This window comes from Phragmites australis, chromosome 3 (assembly GCF_958298935.1).
Source record: "Phragmites australis chromosome 3, lpPhrAust1.1, whole genome shotgun sequence".
NCBI classification, from domain to species: domain Eukaryota; kingdom Viridiplantae; phylum Streptophyta; class Magnoliopsida; order Poales; family Poaceae; genus Phragmites; species Phragmites australis.
In genome coordinates, this window is record NC_084923.1 from 44,182,172 (window position 1) to 44,205,431 (window position 23,260).

General features: G+C 45.6%; 4 protein-coding genes and 1 long non-coding RNA gene across 10 annotated transcripts; 4 read left to right on the forward strand and 1 right to left on the reverse strand.

Moving 5' to 3' along the window:
* Positions 1-1,142: 1,142 nt before the first annotated feature.
* On the forward strand, positions 1,143-3,552 carry LOC133913280 (uncharacterized). Of its 4 annotated transcripts, none has more exons than XR_009909012.1 (3): positions 1,148-2,813; positions 2,904-3,173; positions 3,298-3,552. It is a non-coding gene; the product is annotated as an uncharacterized LOC133913280 (long non-coding RNA). The 4 variants fall into 4 exon arrangements; XR_009909013.1 differs by having other exon boundaries at positions 3,336-3,552; XR_009909011.1 differs by having other exon boundaries at positions 1,148-1,935; positions 2,006-2,813; positions 2,904-3,552.
* Positions 3,553-4,165: 613 nt separating this feature from the next.
* Positions 4,166-8,198, forward strand: LOC133913281 (pentatricopeptide repeat-containing protein At3g04750, mitochondrial). Of its 2 annotated transcripts, XR_009909014.1 has the most exons (3): positions 4,166-6,159; positions 7,148-7,606; positions 7,732-8,198. XR_009909014.1 is itself a non-coding variant. In XM_062356388.1 (2 exons), exon 1 carries the CDS (start codon positions 4,321-4,323, stop codon positions 6,136-6,138), a length of 1,818 nt encoding a protein of 605 aa, XP_062212372.1. In that variant the 5' UTR covers positions 4,166-4,320; the 3' UTR covers positions 6,139-6,159; positions 7,148-8,198. The 2 variants fall into 2 exon arrangements, 1 of the variants encoding a protein (XP_062212372.1); XM_062356388.1 differs by having other exon boundaries at positions 7,148-8,198.
* A 2,538-nt stretch (positions 8,199-10,736) lies between these two features.
* On the forward strand, positions 10,737-13,082 carry LOC133913283 (probable histone H2A variant 3). The gene is made up of 3 exons (XM_062356391.1): positions 10,737-10,811; positions 10,968-11,107; positions 12,559-13,082. Exons 2-3 carry the CDS (start codon positions 10,991-10,993, stop codon positions 12,853-12,855), a joined length of 414 nt encoding a protein of 137 aa, XP_062212375.1. The 5' UTR covers positions 10,737-10,811; positions 10,968-10,990; the 3' UTR covers positions 12,856-13,082.
* A 739-nt stretch (positions 13,083-13,821) lies between these two features.
* Positions 13,822-16,072, forward strand: LOC133913282 (calmodulin-like protein 4). Of its 2 annotated transcripts, none has more exons than XM_062356389.1 (4): positions 13,822-14,216; positions 15,193-15,350; positions 15,471-15,551; positions 15,641-16,072. In XM_062356389.1, exons 1-4 carry the CDS (start codon positions 14,054-14,056, stop codon positions 15,791-15,793), a joined length of 555 nt encoding a protein of 184 aa, XP_062212373.1. In that variant the 5' UTR covers positions 13,822-14,053; the 3' UTR covers positions 15,794-16,072. The 2 variants fall into 2 exon arrangements, with proteins under 2 accessions (XP_062212373.1, XP_062212374.1); XM_062356390.1 differs by having other exon boundaries at positions 14,072-14,265.
* A 380-nt stretch (positions 16,073-16,452) lies between these two features.
* On the reverse strand, positions 16,453-20,077 carry LOC133913284 (ATP-sulfurylase 3, chloroplastic-like). The gene is made up of 5 exons (XM_062356392.1): positions 19,223-20,077; positions 17,848-18,253; positions 17,261-17,521; positions 16,973-17,059; positions 16,453-16,884 (listed from the first exon to the last, which is right to left on the reverse strand). Exons 1-5 carry the CDS (start codon positions 19,786-19,788, stop codon positions 16,744-16,746), a joined length of 1,461 nt encoding a protein of 486 aa, XP_062212376.1. The 5' UTR covers positions 19,789-20,077; the 3' UTR covers positions 16,453-16,743.
* Between the last annotated feature and the right edge of the window lie 3,183 nt (positions 20,078-23,260).

Genomic DNA, 23,260 nt, shown 5'->3' on the forward strand with positions numbered 1-23,260 from the left:
CTGACACCCAAGAGAACTGATAGTAGATCCACGGCTGCACAACTCAATGCAAGCACCAAGACATTAGTTTTGGAAATACTCGACGACTTCAACGCTAGATTAGTTTAGATCCGATCTACTATATCGTAATAGGTCTAGCTACCTTATTTTTACTCGAGACAATCTATATATAACATTATCCACACATAACGTAGGGTATTACTCATCTTCGAATGTCTGAACCTGTATATATCGCGTGCCTTATTTTTTGCTCGATCTATGATCTTAAAGATACCTAATTCAATTAAGAATATAATGTGAGGAACTAATCTTTGACCGAACGTGACAACAAGGTGAAAACAGAACTGAAGAAGCTTTGGTGAAAACAGTTTGTCTTTGAGACGCATTTGAGAAATTCCCATCAATAGTGTTGATCTTGCAGAGTAATGAGCTTTTATATCAGCAATGAGATCTTGCAGCTGCTGGTGTGTTGGTTAGAGAAGCTAAATCTCGATGTACTTTCGCTCTAGACGATGTGCAATTTTTGTTTTGTCAGAGTCTCCAATAGTGTTGCGCATGTTCTCGCTAGGCATGGCGCGGGGTTAGTGCACGGAACCCGCATGTGGGTTGACGAAGCATCGAACTTTGTATTGAGTCAGTCGATCAGCGATTTGGCTGCGCCGTTAAAAAAAAGTGATCGCTATATTTTAACCTTCTGTTTTTTTTTTACTTTTTTAGATAATTATTGTGAGACATTAGATGTTGTTTTTAACTTCCACCCTCCTCACGCTAAGGATCCCTCGCCCCCGTCTACCTCTGGTCATCTTCAGTGGCGAGGATGCCGCATGGATCTGCTCCTACCACCCCTGCCGTACTAACCTAGTGCACTAAGATGTCTAACGCCACTTTGGATGTCTAACGCCACTTTGACCATCCGATCGTCCTCCGTTGCCTCACAGTTTGTAGCACCCTTGCCTCCTTCGTGTGGGCCTATCTACTTATTTGGGCATCCTTTTAAACCTGGAAAACATATTGATGACTTAAAACCTACTTTCCAAATCTTTAAATCTTATCGGTCACCATCAACTGATTCACTGTTAAATTTCAGGTGTTTGAAATTTAGAAAGCATTTAAAAAAGGATCCCTAAGATTTCTCTCCTACTTAAAAAAGACGCAAGGCGTGTTCCGTCCGCCAGAATATTCCTCCGCTCCGTCCGCAGCACCCGCGCCTTCTCCGATCCGTCCGAGCTCCACGACCTCCGATCCGTCGCCGCCTTCTCCGCCCCCCTCCGCTCCGCCCGCCCTCCGCGACCCCCGCCTTCTCCGCTCCCCCCGCCCTCCCCGACCCCCGGGAAAACCTGAATTCGTTCGTCTGCCCCACTTCCTTCGTCCGACTCTTCGTCCGACCGCATAGTAAGCCTCGAACCACGCCCAGGCCCAGCGTGCCCTGCCTTCGTCTCCCACCCGCGTCTGCGCCGCCACCGTCCCTCACCCCACTTCTGATGCGGCCTCCCTCTCCCCCTGCCGTCCGCCAGCACCCAATCCTTCTCCCGATGCCCCCGAGACCGTGCTGCCCTCTCTCACCTGTACCCACCCCCGATCCTGATGAGGCACGCTGTCGTGAGGTTCGGGCGCAGTGGAGGAGGGACGGGGAGGAGGGGATGCGGAGAGAAGGGAGAGGATGGGGGAAGTTCTTCGGAGCACGGATCCGGAGTTGCCGATGGCGTTGGGGGTGGTGGCAGCGCGTCCCGTAGATGCGGGTCGGTTACGGCGTGGGCGCGCGACCTGTGAATGGTGGAGGTCTGCATCGACAATGAAGATGATGAGCTCGACCACCTCCAACACCTCAGCGGCGGGTTCCCCCACGCCTTGTTGCGTCTCCTGCTGGCCCCAACCCTCGCGTCAACAGGCTCTGCGTGGTCCAGATTGACCTCCGCTCGGCAGTCGCTCGGCGTGGTAAGCGTTTCCACCTTTTCGTTTAGTTTCTGTCCCTTTCTCCTCAACACTCGGTGTCATTTTTCGTTAGGCGAGGAGGCAAAGGATCATTGAAAGGACTGGAATTGCACTAGCACTGGTCCCTTTTAGTGATAAGGTGAAATTACTTGACTAATACATGACTTATTTATAGCATCTGCTTAACGTATTGGATAACTTCGAGGGGAAAAAGTTCTTCTGTGCAGGTTACTAGCTAAGGCTCTCATTCTAGATGAGATTACCACTTATGCGTTGTCCCTGTCGAACCAAGTTCAGGTAAACCCAAGTAAACCATTGCTTAGTTCAGATATGATGTTGTTTTTCAGTTTTGGCATTGTGAATAAAAAAAGAATGGAGAGATACTACTTCTGGCCGGACAGATTTCTCCTTGCTCCTAGGGTCAAGCAGTTTCTTTTCTTCCCAATAGGCATATATCCATATTATTTCTTCTTCATGATGTGTATACATAGTTCTTTTTTGTTTGTGGCTAAAGAAAATGCAGGTTGCTGCTTTCAAAAAGAGGTTGATTGAGACTGACCAGTGCTATGCAATTTTTATGATTGGCTGACTATTGCTTTCAAATATAAAGACTGACTAATGCACATTTTTGTAACTGAAAAATTGTATCATCAGCCATGATAGGCCTGTGTTATTCCTGTCACATTGAGAGAGCAGTTGATTCCGTATTTATCATATGTATCATGGGTGTAATTGAAATATGACGCGGCACAAGACCCATCAAGCAAAAAGTCTACATGATGCGTCAAGGAGAAGCTCATGGAGCTCATGGGCGACTACTCGGACGACACGCACCATCAATTTGAATGCACAGCCAATAACCTCACCTGCTGCTCCAATTGGTAATATTTTGAGACTTTGTCAATGCTATTGTTTTGGTCTCAAAATAGAAAGGCACTCATATTTTTAGATTTTGCACTTCTACTATGCAGGATGCTTTTGAAACAAAAATGGAAAGGTAGCTTTCAACTGCACCTATCTGTTGACTAACCAGTTCATGAGTTCAAAAAGTCTACATGATGTGGTTTACTATTTTTGCTTTACTAGATGATCCAAGGAATCATACTAGATATATGGTATATAATCCCCATATTGGTAAACCAGTACCCAAGTTTAAACATGCACAAAGGAGGAGGTCAGGTGGAACTATCAGCCCCATATCGTAAATCAGTACTATGAATATATGATATATCCTTCCAGAAGTAAATCTTACATATGCTTCTGGCAATATCATTCAAAGAATTGAAGGCTTTTTTACTTTTGCTTATATATGCTCTATTCATATGTAATGTGATTGCACCTTTATTTGCTGAATTTGATCTACAGGGAGTGCTTGAGCTCTAACATTTTATCGTTATATTTAGTTGCTGTGATTCTGCGAAAAGGTCATTTATGGGAATGGCTGTCGCATTGGCACAAGCTCCTTAGGTTGGTTCCATTATGCATGTGATTCTCCTTTGTTTCCCAAATTTAATGGTTACGAATATCATGTTGTTTCTATAGTTAACATGTGAGATCATTGTAATTGTTGTTCGATGTCAATGGAAAAGCCATATTAGATATATAAAAAAGTTTCCAATATGCAGCTCTTAAGAATTCTGGGAAATTCCTCCAAAAACATTTTATTTTCGGGAGTGCTACGTGACTGATTTTATTTGTCTGAACCTTCCAAATATGAGATGCACATTTGTATTCCATATGGCATATATTTTCTTATGCGTTGGCTCTATAGTATCAGATGACAAAGACTATTGTTTGAGGGTGTATTTGTAACTATTTTGCACGTGTTTTATCCAATCAACACTATTATTTCTTGCAAAATTTTAGTTTCCGTTGTAACGCATGGACATTTAACTAAATCAGATACATGGTTTAGTAGTTCGTACGAATTTTTAACGCCCGTTGCAACGCACGGGCAGATAACTAGTTTGATTAGAAAGCCATTACCTCTCTCTCGTGTGGTGGAGACAGACCATGATAATGACAGAGCGATGAAAACGTGAAAGAAACTGACGATTGGAAGAAATGATTATCTTTTTTTTTTTAAAGTGGGCGAACAAATGATTCTTCTGCAAAGCAGGGTTTACTTGGGCTTCGATTGGAACAAGCATGGTTTAGTTGGCCCGTTAGAAGGTTTAATGAATCGGCTGGGCCATGACAAACTGGGCGTGTTTAGTTGGGCCTGCCACTGCAACGCGGCAAGGCCTCGCCGTCGGCTGTGCCGCCGACCGTCGCCGCCTCCACCGACGGCCCCGCCCCGAAGCCGGATGCCGGCGGTCAGGCGGCCGGTTCGTGCTAATAGCCTAGTACCGCAGCCGAGACCCAAGACCCCCCACCGCAGAGCACGCGATGGCCGCCTCCGCCGCCGCGGGGCGCGCGTGGGACCCGACCGTCTCGCTGCGGCTGGGCCACCCGGCGCTGGTCCTCCTCGAGCGGTGCCGGGGCGGGGGCGGGGCGCGGCCTTTCAAGGCCATCCTCGCGCACCTGCTCCGCCTCGGCCTCGCCTTCGAGACGTTCCCCATGAGCCGGCTCCTCCACTTCGCCACCGTCACCTCCCCGCAGCACGTGCGCGAGGCCGAGCTCCTCTTCCAGCACTTCACGCCCCGCCCCAACATCTACATCTACAACCTCATGCTCTCGGCGGCGGCGGCGCGCGCCTCCTCTTCCTCCCCGCCGCTCCGGGCGGCGGCTCTTTACAGGTCCATGCTCGCGTCGTCCCTCCAACCCGACGAGCATACCTTCCTTGCGCTACTGAGGTCGGTGGAGCGCTTGTCTGCGGGGAGGCAGGTGCACGCCCAAGTCGTTTTGAATGGCTTTCATTCCCGCGTCTACCTGCGGAACTCGCTGATCAAGATGTACCTGGACGCCGGCGATGTGGAGATGGCCGAGCTGATGTTCCGTTCCGCGCCGGCGTCGGATACAGTATCTTGCAACATCATGCTGTCTGGGTATGTAAAGGAAGGGAGCAGCGGGAAGGCACTGCGGCTTGTTCGTAGCATGGCGTCGATGGGGATTGCAGTGGATCATTACACGGTTGTCGCTCTGCTCACTTGCTGCGGGCGCCTGAAGAACGCTCTTCTCGGGAGGTCTGTTCATGGCGTCGTCGTGCGGAGGATGAGTGCAGGAGATTGTGGGTTGATTCTGACGAATGCTCTTTTGGATATGTATGCCAAATGTGGGAAAATGAATGCAGCCATGAGAGTCTTTGGTGAAGCTGTTGAGAAGGATGACATTTCATGGAATACCATGGTAGCAGGATTCGCGAATGCTGGCATGTTGGACCTTGCTAGCAGATTTTTCTCGGGGACGCCTTACAGGGATATAATATCCTGGAATGCACTTCTGGCTGGATTTGCTCGATACAAAGAATTCGGTGTAGTGATAAAACTATTTGATGATATGCTTGCCAGTTGTGTAAAACCCGATAATGTGACTGCCGTTACCTTGATCTCTGCGACTGCAGGTACGGGATCATTGAATCAGGGAAAGAGTATCCACTGTTGGGCGGTGAAAGAATTTGGGCATCAGGATGTGTTCTTGGCATCTGCTCTTGTAGACATGTATTGCAAATGTGGAAATGTCAAGATAGCTCATTCTGTGTTTGAGAAGGCGTTGGACAAAGATGTTACCTTATGGACAGCTATGATATCTGGCCTTGCATTTCATGGCCATGGAACCAAAGCATTAGATCTATTTTGGAAGATGCAAGATGAGGCTATAGCACCTAATGGCGTCACATTGCTTGCTGTTCTCAGTGCGTGCAGTCATGCTGGTCTGCTTGGTGAAGGATGCAGGATTTTTTATGCTATGAAGCAAAAATTCAGTATTGAACCAGGAATAGAACATTTTGGATGTATGGTTGATCTCCTTGCACGGTCAGGTAGGCTGACTGATGCAGTAGGTTTGGCTAGGAAGATGCCAATGAGACCAAGCCGGTCTATATGGGGTTCCATTTTAAGTGCAAGTTTAGCTTGTCAAAATACTGAAGTTGCAGAGATTGCTTCAAAAGAACTCCTTCATCTTGACCCCACTGAAGAAGGTGGATATGTTTTACTTTCCAACTTGTATGCTTCTGGAGGTCACTGGAACTACAGTGACAAAGTGAGGGAGAGTATGGAAATGGAAGGAGTGAGAAAATCAGCAGGTGCAAGTAGTTTTGGCTGTTGATGCTGTTGCTTCAGATGTCAGGTATGACCAGCACTTATAATCCAAGTCTGTACTGCAGACTTCTTTTCTGGCTGCACTTAAGGAGGATGATAGATACCAATCTTCCCCTATATTCCTTGCTATTGCTCATTACCAACTGGGCATATCAGAGGCACTGCCATATTCCTACAACGTCCCGGAAATTAACCGTATTCTATATAAACTAGAACACCAGTCTTTAGATGCCAAGGACTGTTGAATATCGAAGTACCCTGAACCCATACATGCACAAAAAGAACTATCCAGAAAAAGAAAAAAGAATCTTATGTTAGTTGAAACTTCTTCAGGCATTACATTATCCTTAAAGTCGAAGTTCTTGGTGACCAATTCACTTTGCACAAAAACTTTCATAGATGATGTACACATATATCACAATCATTGTTCTTGCAGCTGTATCTTCCCCACAAAAATGGCATTGCTGGGCTTGTCAATACAGAATTTTTGTTCTATGCACATCTCCTTGCTGTTCACAGATCTTTATCTTGCATTTCATCGCACGCACCAACAATGGCAGATTGTCCACCAGCTGCTTATTGCTATGTGCTAGTGCTAGCTCTTCCTGGTCAGCAGTCACCGCTCACTACCATATGGCATCCTGATTCCTGAGCGGCACCTGCTTCAGGGCCCCTTGGTCTGTGTTCCCAGCTCAAGCATCCATGTCCTTGACAACACATTGAACTGTGTGGTCTGCATGCTCCCATGCCATCACAACTAGTGCACACACATCTCCGGGCTCCAGCCTCACTGAGCTCACACCCGGTATCACCCTGAACATCAGAAGCTATTATCCTTTTGTGATGGTCTGACAGACGAAGTTGGTTTCACCAGTGTTGGTACCTTAGTTGTGAGATTCATCAATCTGCATCAACAATTCTTGCTTGTTTCATTGGCAGGATGAAATCAACAAGTCGAAGTATGTTGTTGCAGCAGAGTATCTGACATACCAATAATCCTTCTTGTTTGGCTGCAGGTGAACATGCTGTTGTCGCCATTGGTTATAACCAACAGTCAGACATGGTGTCAGTTAGGTTGGTGTTGATCTCGGCAACCAAGGATCCTAACCGAAACCGAGATAAAAGTGGAGCATGGGCTCACCCACACGCCATGATCAGGGGGTGCCAACCGACAATTGGTTGTGGTCCCGGGTCGATCAGCGCCAGATATAAAGGGGGAAGCCAGGGCCTCACGGGTTAAGCTTTCCTCGTGAGGCCAACATCATTCCGTAACACACATAAACCCTAGACCAATCCTCAGGGTGTTGGATCAATGCGAAGGCCACCACCATCCTAGCATCGACACCGCCATTGCCGACGACTACATCATGTTGTCTTCATCGCCGGTCTGCACTGCGCATCGACAACACGAACTGATCCCTGTCGTGGCTCTACATAAACGGAGCTACAAGCCACTATGGCATCGTCTGGCTTGGGTACGTACTCACGCTTCTGCAATTAAGGGTGTTCAATGCTTAGGGCTAGTTGCAATGCAATCTAGATGAAGTTCAGTGCCTACAATTTAGACGTGGAAAATGAGTGATCTAGGCATTTGGTCCAGGCATCATGGCTTGCAACTGACAACACAGTGGATGGTCTTAACAATGCACTGGGAACAAGGATGTCGAGTTTGTCTATTGGGAGTACAGGAACTATGTCAGAATCACTCAGAACCCTGGCTGGAGAAGTGGAAAGTACCAAAACACTTGTGCAGTTGTTGCATCGGCAGACTCAGCACTCAAGAGATGTGGTTCTCTGCTGTTCTAGAAAATTACAGCACTTAAAATGTTCCAGCTGCCAAGGTTATGAACAAGTACCATGGGATATCAAAGTTCAAAGATCAGGAGGAGCAATCTGATATTTCCAAACATAAATGGAGGATCCTAGCAGCCAGTCTGTTGACATGGACTAGCCACGTCGAGTCCTCGAGCTTGGAGCCAGGTGACCTGTGTTACCGGGATATGGGTGCGGGAGTCGGAGTCTGACTCGGGTGTGGATGTCCGACTCGGCAAACTTGAGAATATAGGATACGGGGCTTCTTATATATATATATATATATATATATATAGAGGACACCTATTCTATACTCCTAGGAGTATGTACTCCCACATGCAATATACCACCTAAACAAACACTTTATACTCTTTTATCATTTTTAGTATACTCTAATACTAATTCTAAGATACTCCAATATGAGTTGTATGAAAAAAAATTCAATGTTAGCCTTTCATTTTTGCTATATACTCTTTTTTATACATAAAAGAAGTATATACGCAAATTATGATAAAAATTATGGAATTTCATAAAAAAATTCGTGGGATTTGTATTGTAGTATCTTATAATTACTAATGAAGTATATTTAAAGTGATAAAGAAGTATAACACACGTGCAAAAGTGGTATATGAGAGGTGGGAGTACATACACCCAGGAGTACATACTAGTTTTCCTATATATATATATATATATATATATATATAATTTTTTATGTTTTAAACTTAAGTATACACATAAAAGGTATGTATAACATAGAGATTTAACTATTCTTTAATACACTAGAGGGGAAATAAAATCATGTTTATGATTTACCATCAAATCCACTATATATGTGAAGGCTAAAAATATGAAAAAAGATAAAAAGAATAAAGGTAAAATGGCCAAATGGGCCTGTTGGCTCATCCAGCCTATCCAGTTGCCCTAACTCCTTTAGCCTCTTCCCCGGTCCCTTCACGCCACCGTTCCTTATCTCTCCGCTGCCTCCCCTCTCGATTCCTCTCCTCTCCCTCGCCGCTAGCCTCCTCTCCCACGTGCCCTAGCCGTTGCCCTTAGCATCCTCTCCCTTGTGGCTCCGTCGTTGTCGCCTCCTCCTTTCCTCTCTTGTTGTCGTCGCCGTCGCCTCTTCTCTCCATGGCTCGGGTCAGGGTGGTTGCTGGTGAAAGGGGATGAGCATCGATGCGTCGGGCCACCAGTGCACGTTAACATGCTCAGCATGGCTTCTTCGATGCTGCAGGTATGTCTTCCTCTTCATCTCCTGACATGGCTACAGCGTGTCGGATGCGTGTCGTACCGCGTCCGACGCAGCGATACACGTCAACGCGGCCAAAAAAAAATTGGACATGCATGTCCCTATAACGCAGCAGGTGAGCGCGCAATGAGGCCCTATGCTCGCGCAAGACTGCCAATTGCACTGAATACGTCGGATTGCATCGAGGAAATAAGAAGCATCAATGAAGCTTAGGGGTTGTTTTGTAGGGCTCTGGGAGCTGATTCCGCCCTAGAATCGGCAGGAGCTCTACCAAACGTCTTGCCGCAGAATCGATTCTGTGGTAGAATCAGAGAGAATCACTCTCACGTTTTGTACTGCGAGGTGGGAGCCGAAAAATCTAGTTTTCACTGATTTCTGGCTGATTCTCCTCAATTTTAACACAATATTATCTCAGGAATCACTTCCACAACTAACATACTAAATGATTTCACAAACAGAATCACTTTCACCATAGAATCTACTTCTATCACAGAATCAGAAGGTTGGAGAGCTCTACCAACAAGCCCTTATTCAGAGGCACAAAGATAAGCTATCAATTTATGGATCTCCAGTCCTTTTCCTCACCTCTAGCCTATAGACAGAGGAAGAAGGTACAAATTAGAAAGCTTCTGAGAAACAGAACTGCTTCAAAACTCTTTTCAGAGGAAACTGCTTTTTTTTTTCCATTTCATTTGATATACTCACAGCGAAATTTGTGTAGTATGTCAAGGTGTAGACGTTGCAAGGGATATGGATGTAAATGCGATCGAACTAAGCCTAGATTTGCACGTAGCAGCAGGCTAAATTCACTTCAAATTTGATGAATTCCCACGAGATTGGCGTGAAAGAAAAGCATCCCATAAGTCTTTATAAGAGTATGTATAATGGGATGCTCAGATAAGAGAAGGTGTTTATAAAAAAATCGGATTTTTCTCAATTGTAGTAACACAGGTGTTTATTTGGAGAATAATGTGCTTATTTAAATATTATTATTTATATTAGTGCTAATAAAATAATTAATCATATTTAAACACCTGTAATCTTTATTTCAATTAAAAATTACAATTTTTATATAAATACTTAACCCTCTCTCTATTCTTACCTAGCTATAAGCGCCACCCGAGTTCATCACTTGATCCGCTGCAGATCAACGGCCCGAGGAGGGGTAGTTTGGTAACTGCACCCAAAAAACCAACCGAAATCCCGCCACTAACCCATATTCCGAACACGCCCTCGCGAAATCTTCCCGCCCAGCCACGCAATTGCCCGGAATCCCGAGGGCAGTTACGGCAGTCAGGCGCCATTTCGAAATTTTCGCCGCACGAGTAACCGCGCAAGTCCCCGCCGTCGCCACGGAGCCACGAACGCACGACCGGAGCTTTTCCATTTTACAAAAAGAACCCTCCTTTTTTCTCAAACTGCGCACCTGGCTTGCAGCGGAACGTTTTGCACGCGGACTGCTCAAAAAGAGGGCGTGGTACAAACACTCGCACAGATGAAGGGGCAAAGTGTAAATGTCTCGTCTATAAAGACCTCTGCCCTGCCCGCTCGGAGACGAAAACGAATCTCGCTTTCGCTTCGCGCCGCGTTAGCCGGAGGGAATTGGAAGCTTGCGAAAGGTAAGGGCTTCCGCGCCCGTCTTATCCGAACCCGCCCCCTCGATTCGCCCGTTCCCCCGCGTGATTTCGCGAATCCGCGGCGAAATCCGCCCGATCCGCGCCCCGATCTGCTCTGATTCGGCCCCCGCGCCGTCGGATTTGGCTTGGTTGGTGCAGGGTCTCGTTCCAGCGGAGCGGAGATGGCAGGAAAGGGAGGCAAGGGCCTGCTCGCGGCGAAGACGACGGCAGCCAAGTCAGCGGAGAAGGACAAGGGGAAGAAGGCCCCCGTCTCCCGTTCCTCCCGCGCCGGGCTCCAGGTCAGCGACGGGCTCCGTCTCTCTCTTGCGTGCTCTGCTTTCCGCCGCGCGCGCGCGCTAGGTTTGGTTTAGATTTGGGTTCCCGCGCGTGGTCTACTGGTCTTGCGCGGCTCGCGGGTGCGCTGCCGGGGGTTGTGTGAGGTTTGCGTGGTCTACTGGTCTTGCGCGGCTCGCAGGCGTTAGATTTTCGTACGGGTAGCAGTGAAGAGGGTGCCTTCGTTCTGAGAACTACTATCTAGTATGGTTTCGATATGCGTTAGGGTCGCGTGTGGGTTGGACACGCTGTGGTTTTGCGAAGGTTGCGCGCGCTGGTTCGTTTTTTTTTTTTTGAAATATTAGGGTTTCTGCCCCCGCGAAGATTTTTAGATCTGGAGCAGTGGTTTGTCTGTCTCACTGTCTTGTGTGGTCTGATACGAGCAGGATTGCGTTTGTTCGATTAGGGCAGGAGCACTTTGAGCAATCGTTGGTTCTGGGAGGTTTTGCTTGGTATTCGTTAGGGGTTCTGACGTTCGTGATGAAAGCAATTGTGGGTTCTTTACTCTCGGTCTTCATTAGGGGTTCTAACATTCGTGATGAAACTTAAGAGAGGGTGACGTATTTAGGGACACTAGATGTGATGACGCAATTGTTTGTCTGATCGGTGTTGATGACACTAGCAAATTATTCGGATCAAGCTTCCTATGTGAATGATTATATGATAATATGAAAAAAAATGAAACCAGAGAATTGCAGTGCGAACAGTTCCTTTTTCCCCCCTCCAAACTTATCTTCTTTTGTTTGCACGCTATTTCAGGTTTTTGAACATTTAGTTCTTCTGACGTTCTGCAAATGTTTTAGATTTGAACTAGCGGTTGGTCTGTGTAGCTGTGTTATGACGGTCGTTGTTTGATATGATCTTGTTTGTTGAACTGGGTTGTAACCATTTTGAGCAATTGTGGGTTCTGGCAGGATTTGCTGTAGGTTATTAGGGGTTTTGGAATTCGTGATGACAGCAAGAGAAAACGGGGTGACATATTTGGCTACACTAGATTTCGTGATGGCATGCTTGGTTGTCCGGTGGGTGTTGATGATCTTGGTGTTTTGCTTTTAGCAATCCTTTTCGGCCAAAATGAATAAAACATGCATGCAGAGTCCCTTTTTCCTCTAAACTTCCTCTAGTATGCAACATGCCAGACTTCCTCTAGTATGATTGATCCAGTATGTTTTTGAATGTCCTGTTGTCGTGTCATTGTCATATTTCACTAGAAACATGTGGAGTCTGTTTGTAATCACATACTGGTATTGCACAAACATTTATTTTTGACTTCGTAGCATTTATGGTTAGGTGCTATCATATCAAGCTGCTAGATTCTTTAAGTTTGTGTGATCTGCCAAGACAACTTCGATGTTGACATGATTTAAATATTTAGTTGTGATGTGTGCTTGCTAACTTTATGGTTTTACATTTTCAGTTCCCTGTTGGCCGTATCCATCGCCAGTTGAAGCAAAGGACTCAGGCAAACGGTCGAGTTGGTGCTACTGCAGCAGTCTACTCAGCTGCCATCCTGGAGTACTTGACAGCTGAGGTTCTGGAGCTGGCCGGAAACGCTAGCAAGGATCTGAAGGTGAAGCGTATCACTCCTCGCCACCTGCAGCTGGCCATCCGTGGAGATGAGGAGCTCGACACCCTCATCAAGGGTACCATCGCTGGTGGAGGTGTTATCCCGCACATCCACAAGTCTCTGATCAACAAATCCTCCAAGGAGTGATGACTAGGAGATGTGCATCTTAGTTGAAACTGGACTCTTGTGCGCTCCTGTGCTGTAAGTCCTGGTCATTGTGTAGTTTTTAGTTAAGCTATCAGGTTGTGGTGATCCTTCTGAGTAACGATTTCCTGTTACTGCTTCAGTTATTGGAACCTGTTTATGTTCAGTTGTTAACTTCAAGAGTGCAAACCTGGATGCTTCTTTAGTTATTGTGACTGTTTGCGATTCCAGCTGTTCATGTCATAGTTGGTTTTAATCTTTTCCCTAATTTTTGGTTGCGACTGTATCTGAATGGATTATGGAGGGCTCAAATTTAGGGTTGGTTGCTTCTTTGAATGCTTTCTGAGACAGCGTGGTTGTCTGCTATTCCTCCATTTGAATGTTGTTAAGTTGGCTCTGTTGATTTTGCAAATGCACCTCTATGAGTACCTGAAATTTGGCGCCGTTGAATTTGTTCTGAATGTTGCTAGTTTTTCTTCTGAATGATCTGGTTTTCTGCTACTGGAGGTTTGTGGATTTCTGCTCTTCTGCTGACTGTGCTGCTGCAGCCCTATGTCTGTCGATATGATTGCGGCATCTGAAGCAGATACGTCAGTCATCAATCACCTGTGTAGTTGAGCAGCTTCCGAATGAATTTCTCACCAGAAACTCCAATATATATTGGGATGCGCAGCCGAAGCTGATTGATTCCGAGGAAGAAGTCGCTTCACTGAATATCACTCTAGTTTTATTCTTGCTGCAGTGTGGTCTGGTCTGCTTGCAGGGTCCGAACTACCTATTCCAAACAACAAGCAATGCTATGCCATTCTGTCTTGCAAGGCAATTCCATTCTGAATAACCAAATAATCCGTCTCCGTTTGTTCATCCTAAGAAACTTACCCTGTGCCTGCATCCTTGGACAAGATCTCCATCACCGGAATTATCTGGGCATCGCAGAGGTATCACTAGTTCATCTCTCTCTGCAATTTCCCTGCTATTCACGATACCAGCAAGGCCCCGCGTGGCACAGATTGTAGGCTTGTAGCGGTTTTCTTTCTCTAGACTCTAGTTGCATATACTGCAGAGACTGCGGTCGCTGTCCTGAGTAGAGTACAGGGAAAGCGCAGGAAATGATTAGGAAAGCCATGAGGACGCCATTTTTTCCACAAAGCCCACCGCGGTCTTCCTTCTTTATTTACCCTCGGTTTCAAATGGCAGGAGGATGCTTCTAACCTGCTTCCCCTCCCTCTCACCCCTATATCTTCTCGCTCCTGCCACCGGCTTGCTGGTTTACCTGCCTTCTTCTCTCTCCTCTCGACACTGTTCACGTGGTGTAGCTACCTGCGAGAGACTAGAGCTGCATGGAAGGGCTGACGAGCGAGCAGGTGGTCGCGTTCCGGGAAGCCTTCTTGCTCTTCGACAAGAACGGCGACGGTTTCTCTCTCCTTTCTCCTCATGGCTTACCTCGCTTTTCATTTGCTTAGTTTGTTGGGTTTGTTTCTTTGTTTTCTCTTGCTCAGTTAGAGTTGGGGTTTGGAAGCAATGCTAGTGTTCTGCACCTGGGTAACCTTGTATGATCCGTCGTTCTCCCAATTATAGATTAATAAGATATTACCATGCGCCGCAGAAGCTATATATTGCGCGGAACTTTTATTGCATTCCTAGTTGCTGAGGCATGGACTTTTTTTAAAGACAAAACTCGTCAATATAAAGCAATCAGCTCTAACCAGATTCCATCAAAACGGTCCGAGTTTTTTTTTAATGTATTGTTGTTCTGTAACTTAATGTGGTGTCAACTGACAAGCAATTGATGAATCCCTGTATTCTCCAGAGATGGTTCCTTGAAAGTTCTTTAGTTGCCCAGTGACAGTAATGTTTTGTGTTGATTAATACTAATTTCTGAGCTCATTGTGGTCAAAGAACCCTTCTGTTTGTGATAAAAAATAAATATGCTTGCCACTTGTTCTGTGTTGCTTTGTGGATTGGAGGCCCTTAAATCTTTCCTCTGAGTTATCCGCCTAATTCCTTTAGGAAAAGTTGTTGCCAAGTTCCTCAAGTAATCCACAGCACGTCTTTGGAAACTATATTTTGTGATGGTTGTGACGAAGTTGTGATATTATTGGTCATTTAACTTTATGATCCGCACATAGCTAAGTAGCCAATCACGCTGAAACAGCTTCCAAGGTCTCTTAGCCAAAAGTTACGACCATGCGTTCCACTTGTCGTCTCGGACTCTTGGTGCGTCGGTCCTATTTGGACGTGCACAGAAACTGATGTGCAAGCAGCATCACTCAATTTAGTCATTTAGAAGCTTATTGTCACTAGTTGACATGTGATATTAACCTTTTTCACCATGTGTAGGACGCATCACCTTGGAAGAACTGGCTGCAGTGACTCGCTCCCTCGACCTTGATCCGAGTGATCAGGAGCTCAACGATATGATGAACGAGGTCGACACGGATGGCAATGGGATCATAGATTTTCAGGAGTTCTTTAGCCTCATTGCCAGGAAGACGAAGGTGATATCTTTGCCTCTGATGGACACTTAATTGACCCTTTTCTTTTGAAAAATTGCGAGGCATACTTTATTTATGACTTATAGCAGGAACTTGTGTTGTTGCTTTCGATTCCTATCGCAGGATGGCGATGGCGATGAAGAACTCAAGGAAGCTTTTGAGGTCCTTGATAAGGACCATAATGGTTTTATCTCCCCTACTGAGGTAGTACTACCTTAGCGCCTGAACAGGTTCAGATCGTTTAGTTCCAAGCTTTTTTCAACCACTGCTCACCTTCTTGTTGATGTGCGCAGCTGAGGATGGTGATGATCAATCTTGGGGAGATGATGACCGATGAGGAGGTCGAGCAGATGATCAAGGAAGCGGATACCGATGGCGATGGGCAGGTGAACTATGATGAGTTTGTGCTTATGATGGAAAATGCTGAACGGAAGATATCTGGGTGAAGGGATCTATGTTTGTGAAGCCATTAGTCCGCAGATTGGATGCTTCTGTTTCTACTGTAAATCCACCAATTGTGTCACTAGTATTATGATTGTGCGTCAAATGTTATATTTCGGTGTTTGTAGCACGTAGTTTGTAGTTTGTAAGGTTGTGATATTGCTTTGAAACCGTTGTTAGGTTGTGATTTCTTTCAGAACTAGACTGTAAACTATGTAATATCTGTTAGAATTGCATAAATATTTAGAAATTCATGTATACATGTTGGTTTGTTCTTGAAGTTACGTTAAGAATCTTTATGTTGTCCATTCTAATCCCTTTCGGCCAATTTATTCTTTTTTATTTGAGCATTTATTTCTTTTATTTATAATGCTAGTTCCTTTTAGATCGGTCGAGTTTTTTTAATTTATTCTTTTGAACTTTGAACATTTCCTTTTGGCAGTAACTCATGCGGTTTAGCGGATACAACATCAAATGTAAAATCGACCCTAGAAAGGTTGCAACTACCCCCCCCCCCCTCCCCCCCAAAAAAGGGAGGTTGACCCAACAACTTACGCTCACTGATAAAAATAGATGGATTTTGATAGTCACATGTTGAAAGAAAGCTAGTGATGAATCATCAATTCATCACAAACTTCAACCATAGCCGGATAAGAAATTTGGATACCTTAGCAAACATATCAAGCCTTAGATAAATACATCACGACATTGCATATGTACAATATGGCAGAGGATACAGAACCCATCCTTATTGACATCAAACACATGACGGGCTCCAGTGCAACACTGCCAGCAATGGGGCACACACACCAGTTACATACCACACAGTAATGTCCGAATCAAGCCCAATGTTTTGAGTCTTACGACAGGTATACAATCATAACATTGGTTCTATGCTGCAAAGAACCGCCTGCATGATATCGTAGTATTACTTATGTGAAGCATTTTCTAGCTTCTAGGCTGCAACTGGCTCACGCAGTTTGCTGTTGCCCTCTGATGGCACCAAGCTGTCATAGTATTCAACGAGGACTTTCCATCCACCCGGGCACATAAAACCATCTGGGGGACTCTCGCGGTTCTTGGCAAGAGTGCGCATCTGTGCAACAAGGCAGGGTTTGTTAGGATTTGACTAGAAAGGATTGGTACCGAAATTTGCAACATCCCAGAAATACCGAATGAATTACCTTTGTGCCAGAGATGAACAAGAAATCATCTTTCCTTGATGGATCGAAGAAATCCATTTTCTTTTGCTTTGTGTCATATGCAGCCACCTGATCCAGAATAAGAGTAAAGAGAAATGTCAAGAAAACAGGGGAAACATCAAGGTTATTCTATTTGAAAATTAAATGATGTGGTTGACATCAAGATTGCCACGTGTAAAGATGTGAAGTAAACTGATAATTGCAATATGCTGTTCTTTACTTATGAGATATGCATGCAAAGAAGAAATCTGGTCAAGACGGATGACATACCTTGAAAGGAAGGATATTGAGCCTCTCAAGGCCAGGAGCCATGCTCAAAACCTTTTTTCCATGATCAGCATCATAAAGGTCCCTTTTCTCTATGGGATGGCTCATACCAGCAGGATCCCTTCCAACAATATAGAAATTTGCACCAGCATTAATACGAGCCTTGGCATGCCACTGCACCTCAGTCGGCCCAGCATAATGCATTGGAGAGGGGAAGATTGCAACAACTGTTGATTCTGGGTTGAGGACACCTTCCTCAAGAACCTACCAAAAATCACAACAGGGTGTTAAAATTGTGCAAGAATTAGACCCTTCAACATATTATAGTAGTCCCATCAAACCAACTATTTCGTTATAGTAAAAGGCATCATTCATTTTGTACTGGAGTTTTAAGTAATTATTCTTGTACTAGAATTTAAGTGACTCTTTTACTGGAATCTAGATAACATTTTGGGACACCTTTCTTGAAGACTTAGTGCTAAAATAGCAGTTTCCATCAAAACATGGTGTTTAATTCAAGGACATAGTTGCTACTAGTCAGGACCATTTGATTAAGAAAAAGGGAAGGTAGATTTATCATAGTCGAATACCTTCTCATGCTGCCTCATTCTCCAACTAAGAGGTACATCATCTGCTTTTGTGAATCCTCCCAATGGATGAAGCAGAAGAACAGGGTTTTTGTAACCCATCTTGAGGAGGCGTCTGCGTGTGTCTGTCATAAGCAAAGCATGCCCGTTGTGTACTGGATTGCGAAGCTGAAAAGCAAATACTGCATCAGCATTGCGCCTGGCAAACTCTTCACGCAGCTGTGCCGGGGACAGGCGATACTGGTCAAGACCATCATTATACTTGATTGGTTCAATAACTTCCAAGTCCCCACCAATCAACCAGTCGTCAGCATTGGTGATTGCCTCCTCTACATAAGGCAATCCAGGTGCAGTTGTCCCCCATGTCCTTGCTATTCTTTCTTCCTTGTTGTGCTTGTAGATCTCAATGCTGAGAAAAAGAGAAATAGTGTTACAGCAGGAAGTGCAAAAAAAACAACAAAGTGCAAGATTGTCACTTGTGTCATCAATAGGTAAGGCTTGTTTCTAACAAGAACTGCATAGAATCATTTTCGTTAACAATCAAACGAATATCTAGGTCAAGTGTATGTCTCCTCATGACTTGAGATTACAAAGACGCAGAGATGTACACGACTGATGTTATTACGTCACCTTACACATTTGATAACTACACTTGTAAACTGACATCCGTTTTCATTTCCGATGATTTGACGTAAATAAAAGTTTGTAAAGAAATGACATAAAATTATCTGCCTGACACAAGGTCAGAATATCGCGCGCTACTTTTGAACTCATACCGGCGAAAATAGCAAAACAAAATATCTAATAAAGGATGATCCAAGACTTAGTATAATATGACTGAGGCTGAGCTCCAAGGGTATGCCTATTGGGGTACACAACTACGCATGCCGCAAATCAGCTGATAACGACCAAACATATACAGATATGCTGATATAGTATCAAAATACATTGATGCTCAAGATAAAACCACTTGATGACACAAATTGCAGATAACAACATTTAACTCTATGCCATCATGTGAGCTATCACTGACCAGATTATTGGCAAACAGAATCAGTACTAGAGCAACACGTTTAGGAAAGGCACCTAACACATTCTCGAGTGGGTCAAGCAATGCACCTGATGAAACTGGGAAGCCAAATAGCTTTTAAATCTGTGTATAGCTAAAGAAACTATTCATGAACCTAATTAAACAGAAACGCAGCTTCGCAATTCCAACCCAAACAGCAAAAATTATGTCTTTGGGGCAACCCCACAAAATTATCAGATTCTTAAATGTCTTAATCGATCATCTCCAGCTCACCAATGCATATACGGCATATATACGAAAAGTCTAAGAAAAAAGAAATACGAGGAAGAAGGGGGGATTTTGTCTTACTCGCTGAGGACGGCGACGGGGCGGTCGTGGTCGTCGACGAGCACGACGCGTGTGGCGCCGTCGGCCTGGATGGCCCGGCGCTGGGCGTCGCCGACGGTGAGCACGATGGGGACGGACATGTTGACCATCCTGCCATCCTCGCCGCGGATGGCGTTGAAATGAAGTGCTTGGAGGAACTCGTGCTCGCGCATGAAGCCACGCAGCGGACTCGCCCACCCTTCGCTCAGCACGTGCACCCACTCCTTCTCCACCCGGCCCAGGCGCACGCGGTGCGGCAGCGCCGCCGCCTCCCGCCGCAGCGCCGCGCGCCGCCCGCCCTCCTCGGGTGCCACCAGGTCCACCAGCCGGCCCCCGTCGGGCTCGATCAGGCTGGCCCGGCACCGCACCCCGCGCGCCACCGCCTTGGGTCTCCCCGCCACCGCCGCGCCCGCCCGCACCGCGTCCGCACCGGCCTTGGCGACCCCCGCCGCCGCCACGCCCACCCGCGCCGGCGCCACCCCGGCGCTGTCGCGGCCAGGCCGCGCGAGCCGCGGGAGCGTCGCGAGGAAGGCGGCCTGCGTCGCCATGGCTCAGCTGCTTCTCGATTCGGTGGCACCTCCCCGCCGCCGCCGCCGCCTCCACCACCACCACCACCACCTCCTCCTCCTCTTATAATGCGGGGTGCTTTCGTTTTGCCTCGTTTTGATTTGCGCTCGCGTCGCGAGCTTCGCAGTGGCTGCGGCGTGGATCGCATGGGAGGGCCGGCTCTTATAAAAAGGCTGGGCTGAACCTGGATGGGATTGCGGATTTGCGGGGCGTAGGCCATCGGCGCGATGAACATAGACAGCCGGGCGGGGACCGTGGGGCTGGGCTAATGGGGGTCGATGAGGACGGATCAACGCAGGGGGGTGCGTGCGGTTTGCTTGCCTTTTTGGCGTTTTTTTTAAAGGGTGGTGAGGTTGGATTTGGACCTTCCCGACGTATGAACTTATGTGTCTTTGCCAATGCTAGATTCTCTACGCTGCGATGTTTGTGCTTATCTTTACAGTTAAAAGACGAGTTTCTTCGTGTGGCATCTTTTCTCATGCTCCCCTCCTATCTAATAAATTCTCTTAAAATTCTAATAATTTATCAATTTTTCTAGATAATCTCATAATTTAGCTTCTCTGTATTGTTACCAGCTACAAATATATGATCTTTTTTATTAATAAAAATAAATAAAGAAATTAGGAGGAAAATAAATCTCTTTCTCTTTTCGGATTTTTATCTCATATGAAATCGAACTATAACATCGCTCCCAACATATTTATTCGATAATTCTCTCGCGGTGAATCCATATCTTCGTACTTAAATTTATACTTGATATTACTATATCTAATATTTATATTTTTATTATAATATACAGACACTTAGTTAATAAAGCTTATAGGTGTGTGCGGAAATTCTAAAACCCAGCAGCCCGTTGCTAGCTTTGATGCCTCTTGCTGTTGGCCGAACCTTCTGCTCTTTTTATCCAACTCGAGCTTCGGATCTGTTCTTTATGCACAGTGCTAGAAATAAAGTAGATGAATCCCTCAGTGTAGTCGAAATAACTGAAAATATTCGGCAAAGATAATAGCCTTTTTTGGGGAAAAAAAACTAGTCTCTTAATAGCATAAATGATTGTCGCTGCTCACAGCCATCTCGAACCTCCGTAACATTTGCAAATATCCAAAAATAAATAACATACCGAACTCTATTTAAAAAATAGAAAATATGATATTGTATTTATAAATATAGTAAGTGCATTCGATATGTGGTGTGCCGAAATCAAGGTTTCGACACACGGTGTGCCAAAAATATATAGGATAAATAGTATTCGACACATCATATACCGAATACGTGAAACCTCAAGTGTATTCTTGGTGTGTGCCAAATACGTCTAGATGCCCTGTATTCGGCACATGGTGTGCTAAATACGGACATAGTGTCATATTCAGCACACCTTATACCAAATATGGCCTACTCACCGTCTTGTCTGTCGGTCGGCTCCCTCCCGTGTTGAGTGCAGCGTGTTTCTATCGGTCGGCTCCCTCTGCCATAATTTAGTGAAAGCACAACTCGATTATATCGATCCATTGACTTGCAATAATGAAGATGCATATATGCAGGGTTGCTATAATTCGGTGAAAGCACAACTCGATTATATCGATTCACCAGCCTGCAATAATGGAGATGCATGAATGCAGGATTGCAGGTGCATTATTGATTGCAAAATTGCTTGATCATGCAAGCTCTTGTTTTTAAGATACATTTAGGAAACGGTAGCCTTTTGAATTATTGGTTGATTAGTTGGGTAATTCTACCCCCACATATTATCAAATTGGTGTTTCTTTTACACAAAAGAGTTTTTTTTTTCATGTGTGGTCACAATGAATGGATGTAGCCGAATTTATCAAATTTACATTTATTAGTGTTTATTCTTCTAAAACAAATATGAATATTCCATTGTCGGCCACCCATCCGGCCACCCATTGAAGTTTTTGCAAGGCTATAAGGCAACTCTTCTTGTGTATCATGATGTCCTCCTCCCATTCCTCACCAGGAAGGTCGATGATCTTGGAGGATTTGGCAAGGGACGAGTCGCCTTTGACGCCAGCTCCGCTCGCGGTGGTTCCCCCCGAGGGCAGACAATCTCAAAGTCCTTACGAGGTTAGAACTGGTCGCCGTCGTGCTTCCCTCGTTACAGAGAGGGTCTCCTCCTGTCAATCTCGTTGTCTCGGTTGAGATTATCGACATCTCTAACGACGAGGGGGGGGGATCGACTGGGAGAGGAGAATGCGAAGGAGGTGCAGAAGGAGGGTTAGTCGGGTTTGACGGCCACAGTCAGCAGCTCCGGTAGGGTCTTTGCACCAGCCACCCTCCCTGTCCCTTATGCAGGCCGTCGTTCGATTCCTGGGGCGATCACCTCCGCCCCAAGGAAGAGTATAAGAGGTTCCTTGACTCATTCGAGGGTAAGTAGGGGTCCACATACTTTGTAATTCTTGGAGTTGGTGGATCTTCATGATATACTAGAGTTAGGCGGAACTTTTCCATCAACCTAGCTCTAGCCACCCAAGACGAGAGGGAAAAACAAGCATGTAACAGGATAGTTACCTCAGTTGAATGTAATTGGATCGCATGTAACCAATCTTTTCTATGAATAAAAATGTTCTGGTCCTTTCTGATGGCCTCACCGATGGCTGGAAGACCACTCGGGAGCCTTGCGGGTTTTGGACTGTCCGATCCTAACCGTTGTTCAAAGTGTTCAGAGAGTTTTCCCTATGCTGTCGTTGCGAGTAGGCTCCGACTGGTCCGCCTTGTTCGCTAGTTAGGCTTTCGAAGCGTGGGACGACCCTTAGCACGACAAGTCCTTCGGCGGCAACCAATGCTCGGCTCAAGTGTGGACTTGTGACCTTGTGGTTGTTGTCCCAAGCTGTTTGTACCTTTGACATTACGTGAGCAATGATCCCACACTGTTCATGAGTCTTCGGCTATCTGGTCGTTTTTTCACTTTCTGGTCGTCAGGTCCCATAGTGGCCGTCGAGCGTTGTCGCGTGCAGTGGTCGGAGAGCCAATCTAGTGAAGGTTCACTGGTGGTCATGAAAATCCTGCAAAACAGAGAGTGTGATCTTTTGGGAAAAAATTTACAAGTTATATTCCACGCTCATCCAGAAGATTATGCAAAATAGAGAAACAAGCTCATCTTAAGTAACACTATACATAGAACTTGTGCAGTAGGGTGATGTTCTAGGAGTTGTGTAATTCACACTTGGGAGAAAATTTATTCCGATCGATCTTATTCTGAATTTTCCTAAGAATAAGGTCGCCTATAACTAGTCTTTGCTCCTGCACCTTGCGATTGTGATAGCGTCTAAGGCTTTGCTGATATTGGGCAACTCGAATTAGGGCGCACTCGCAAAACTCTTTGATCAGGTTTACATCATCCTCTCGCCGTGTCACCTGGTCATCGTTCGAGTAGTTGGCCACTCAAGGCGACTGAAAGGTGATCTCGGAGGGAAGCATTGCCTCTACGCCAAA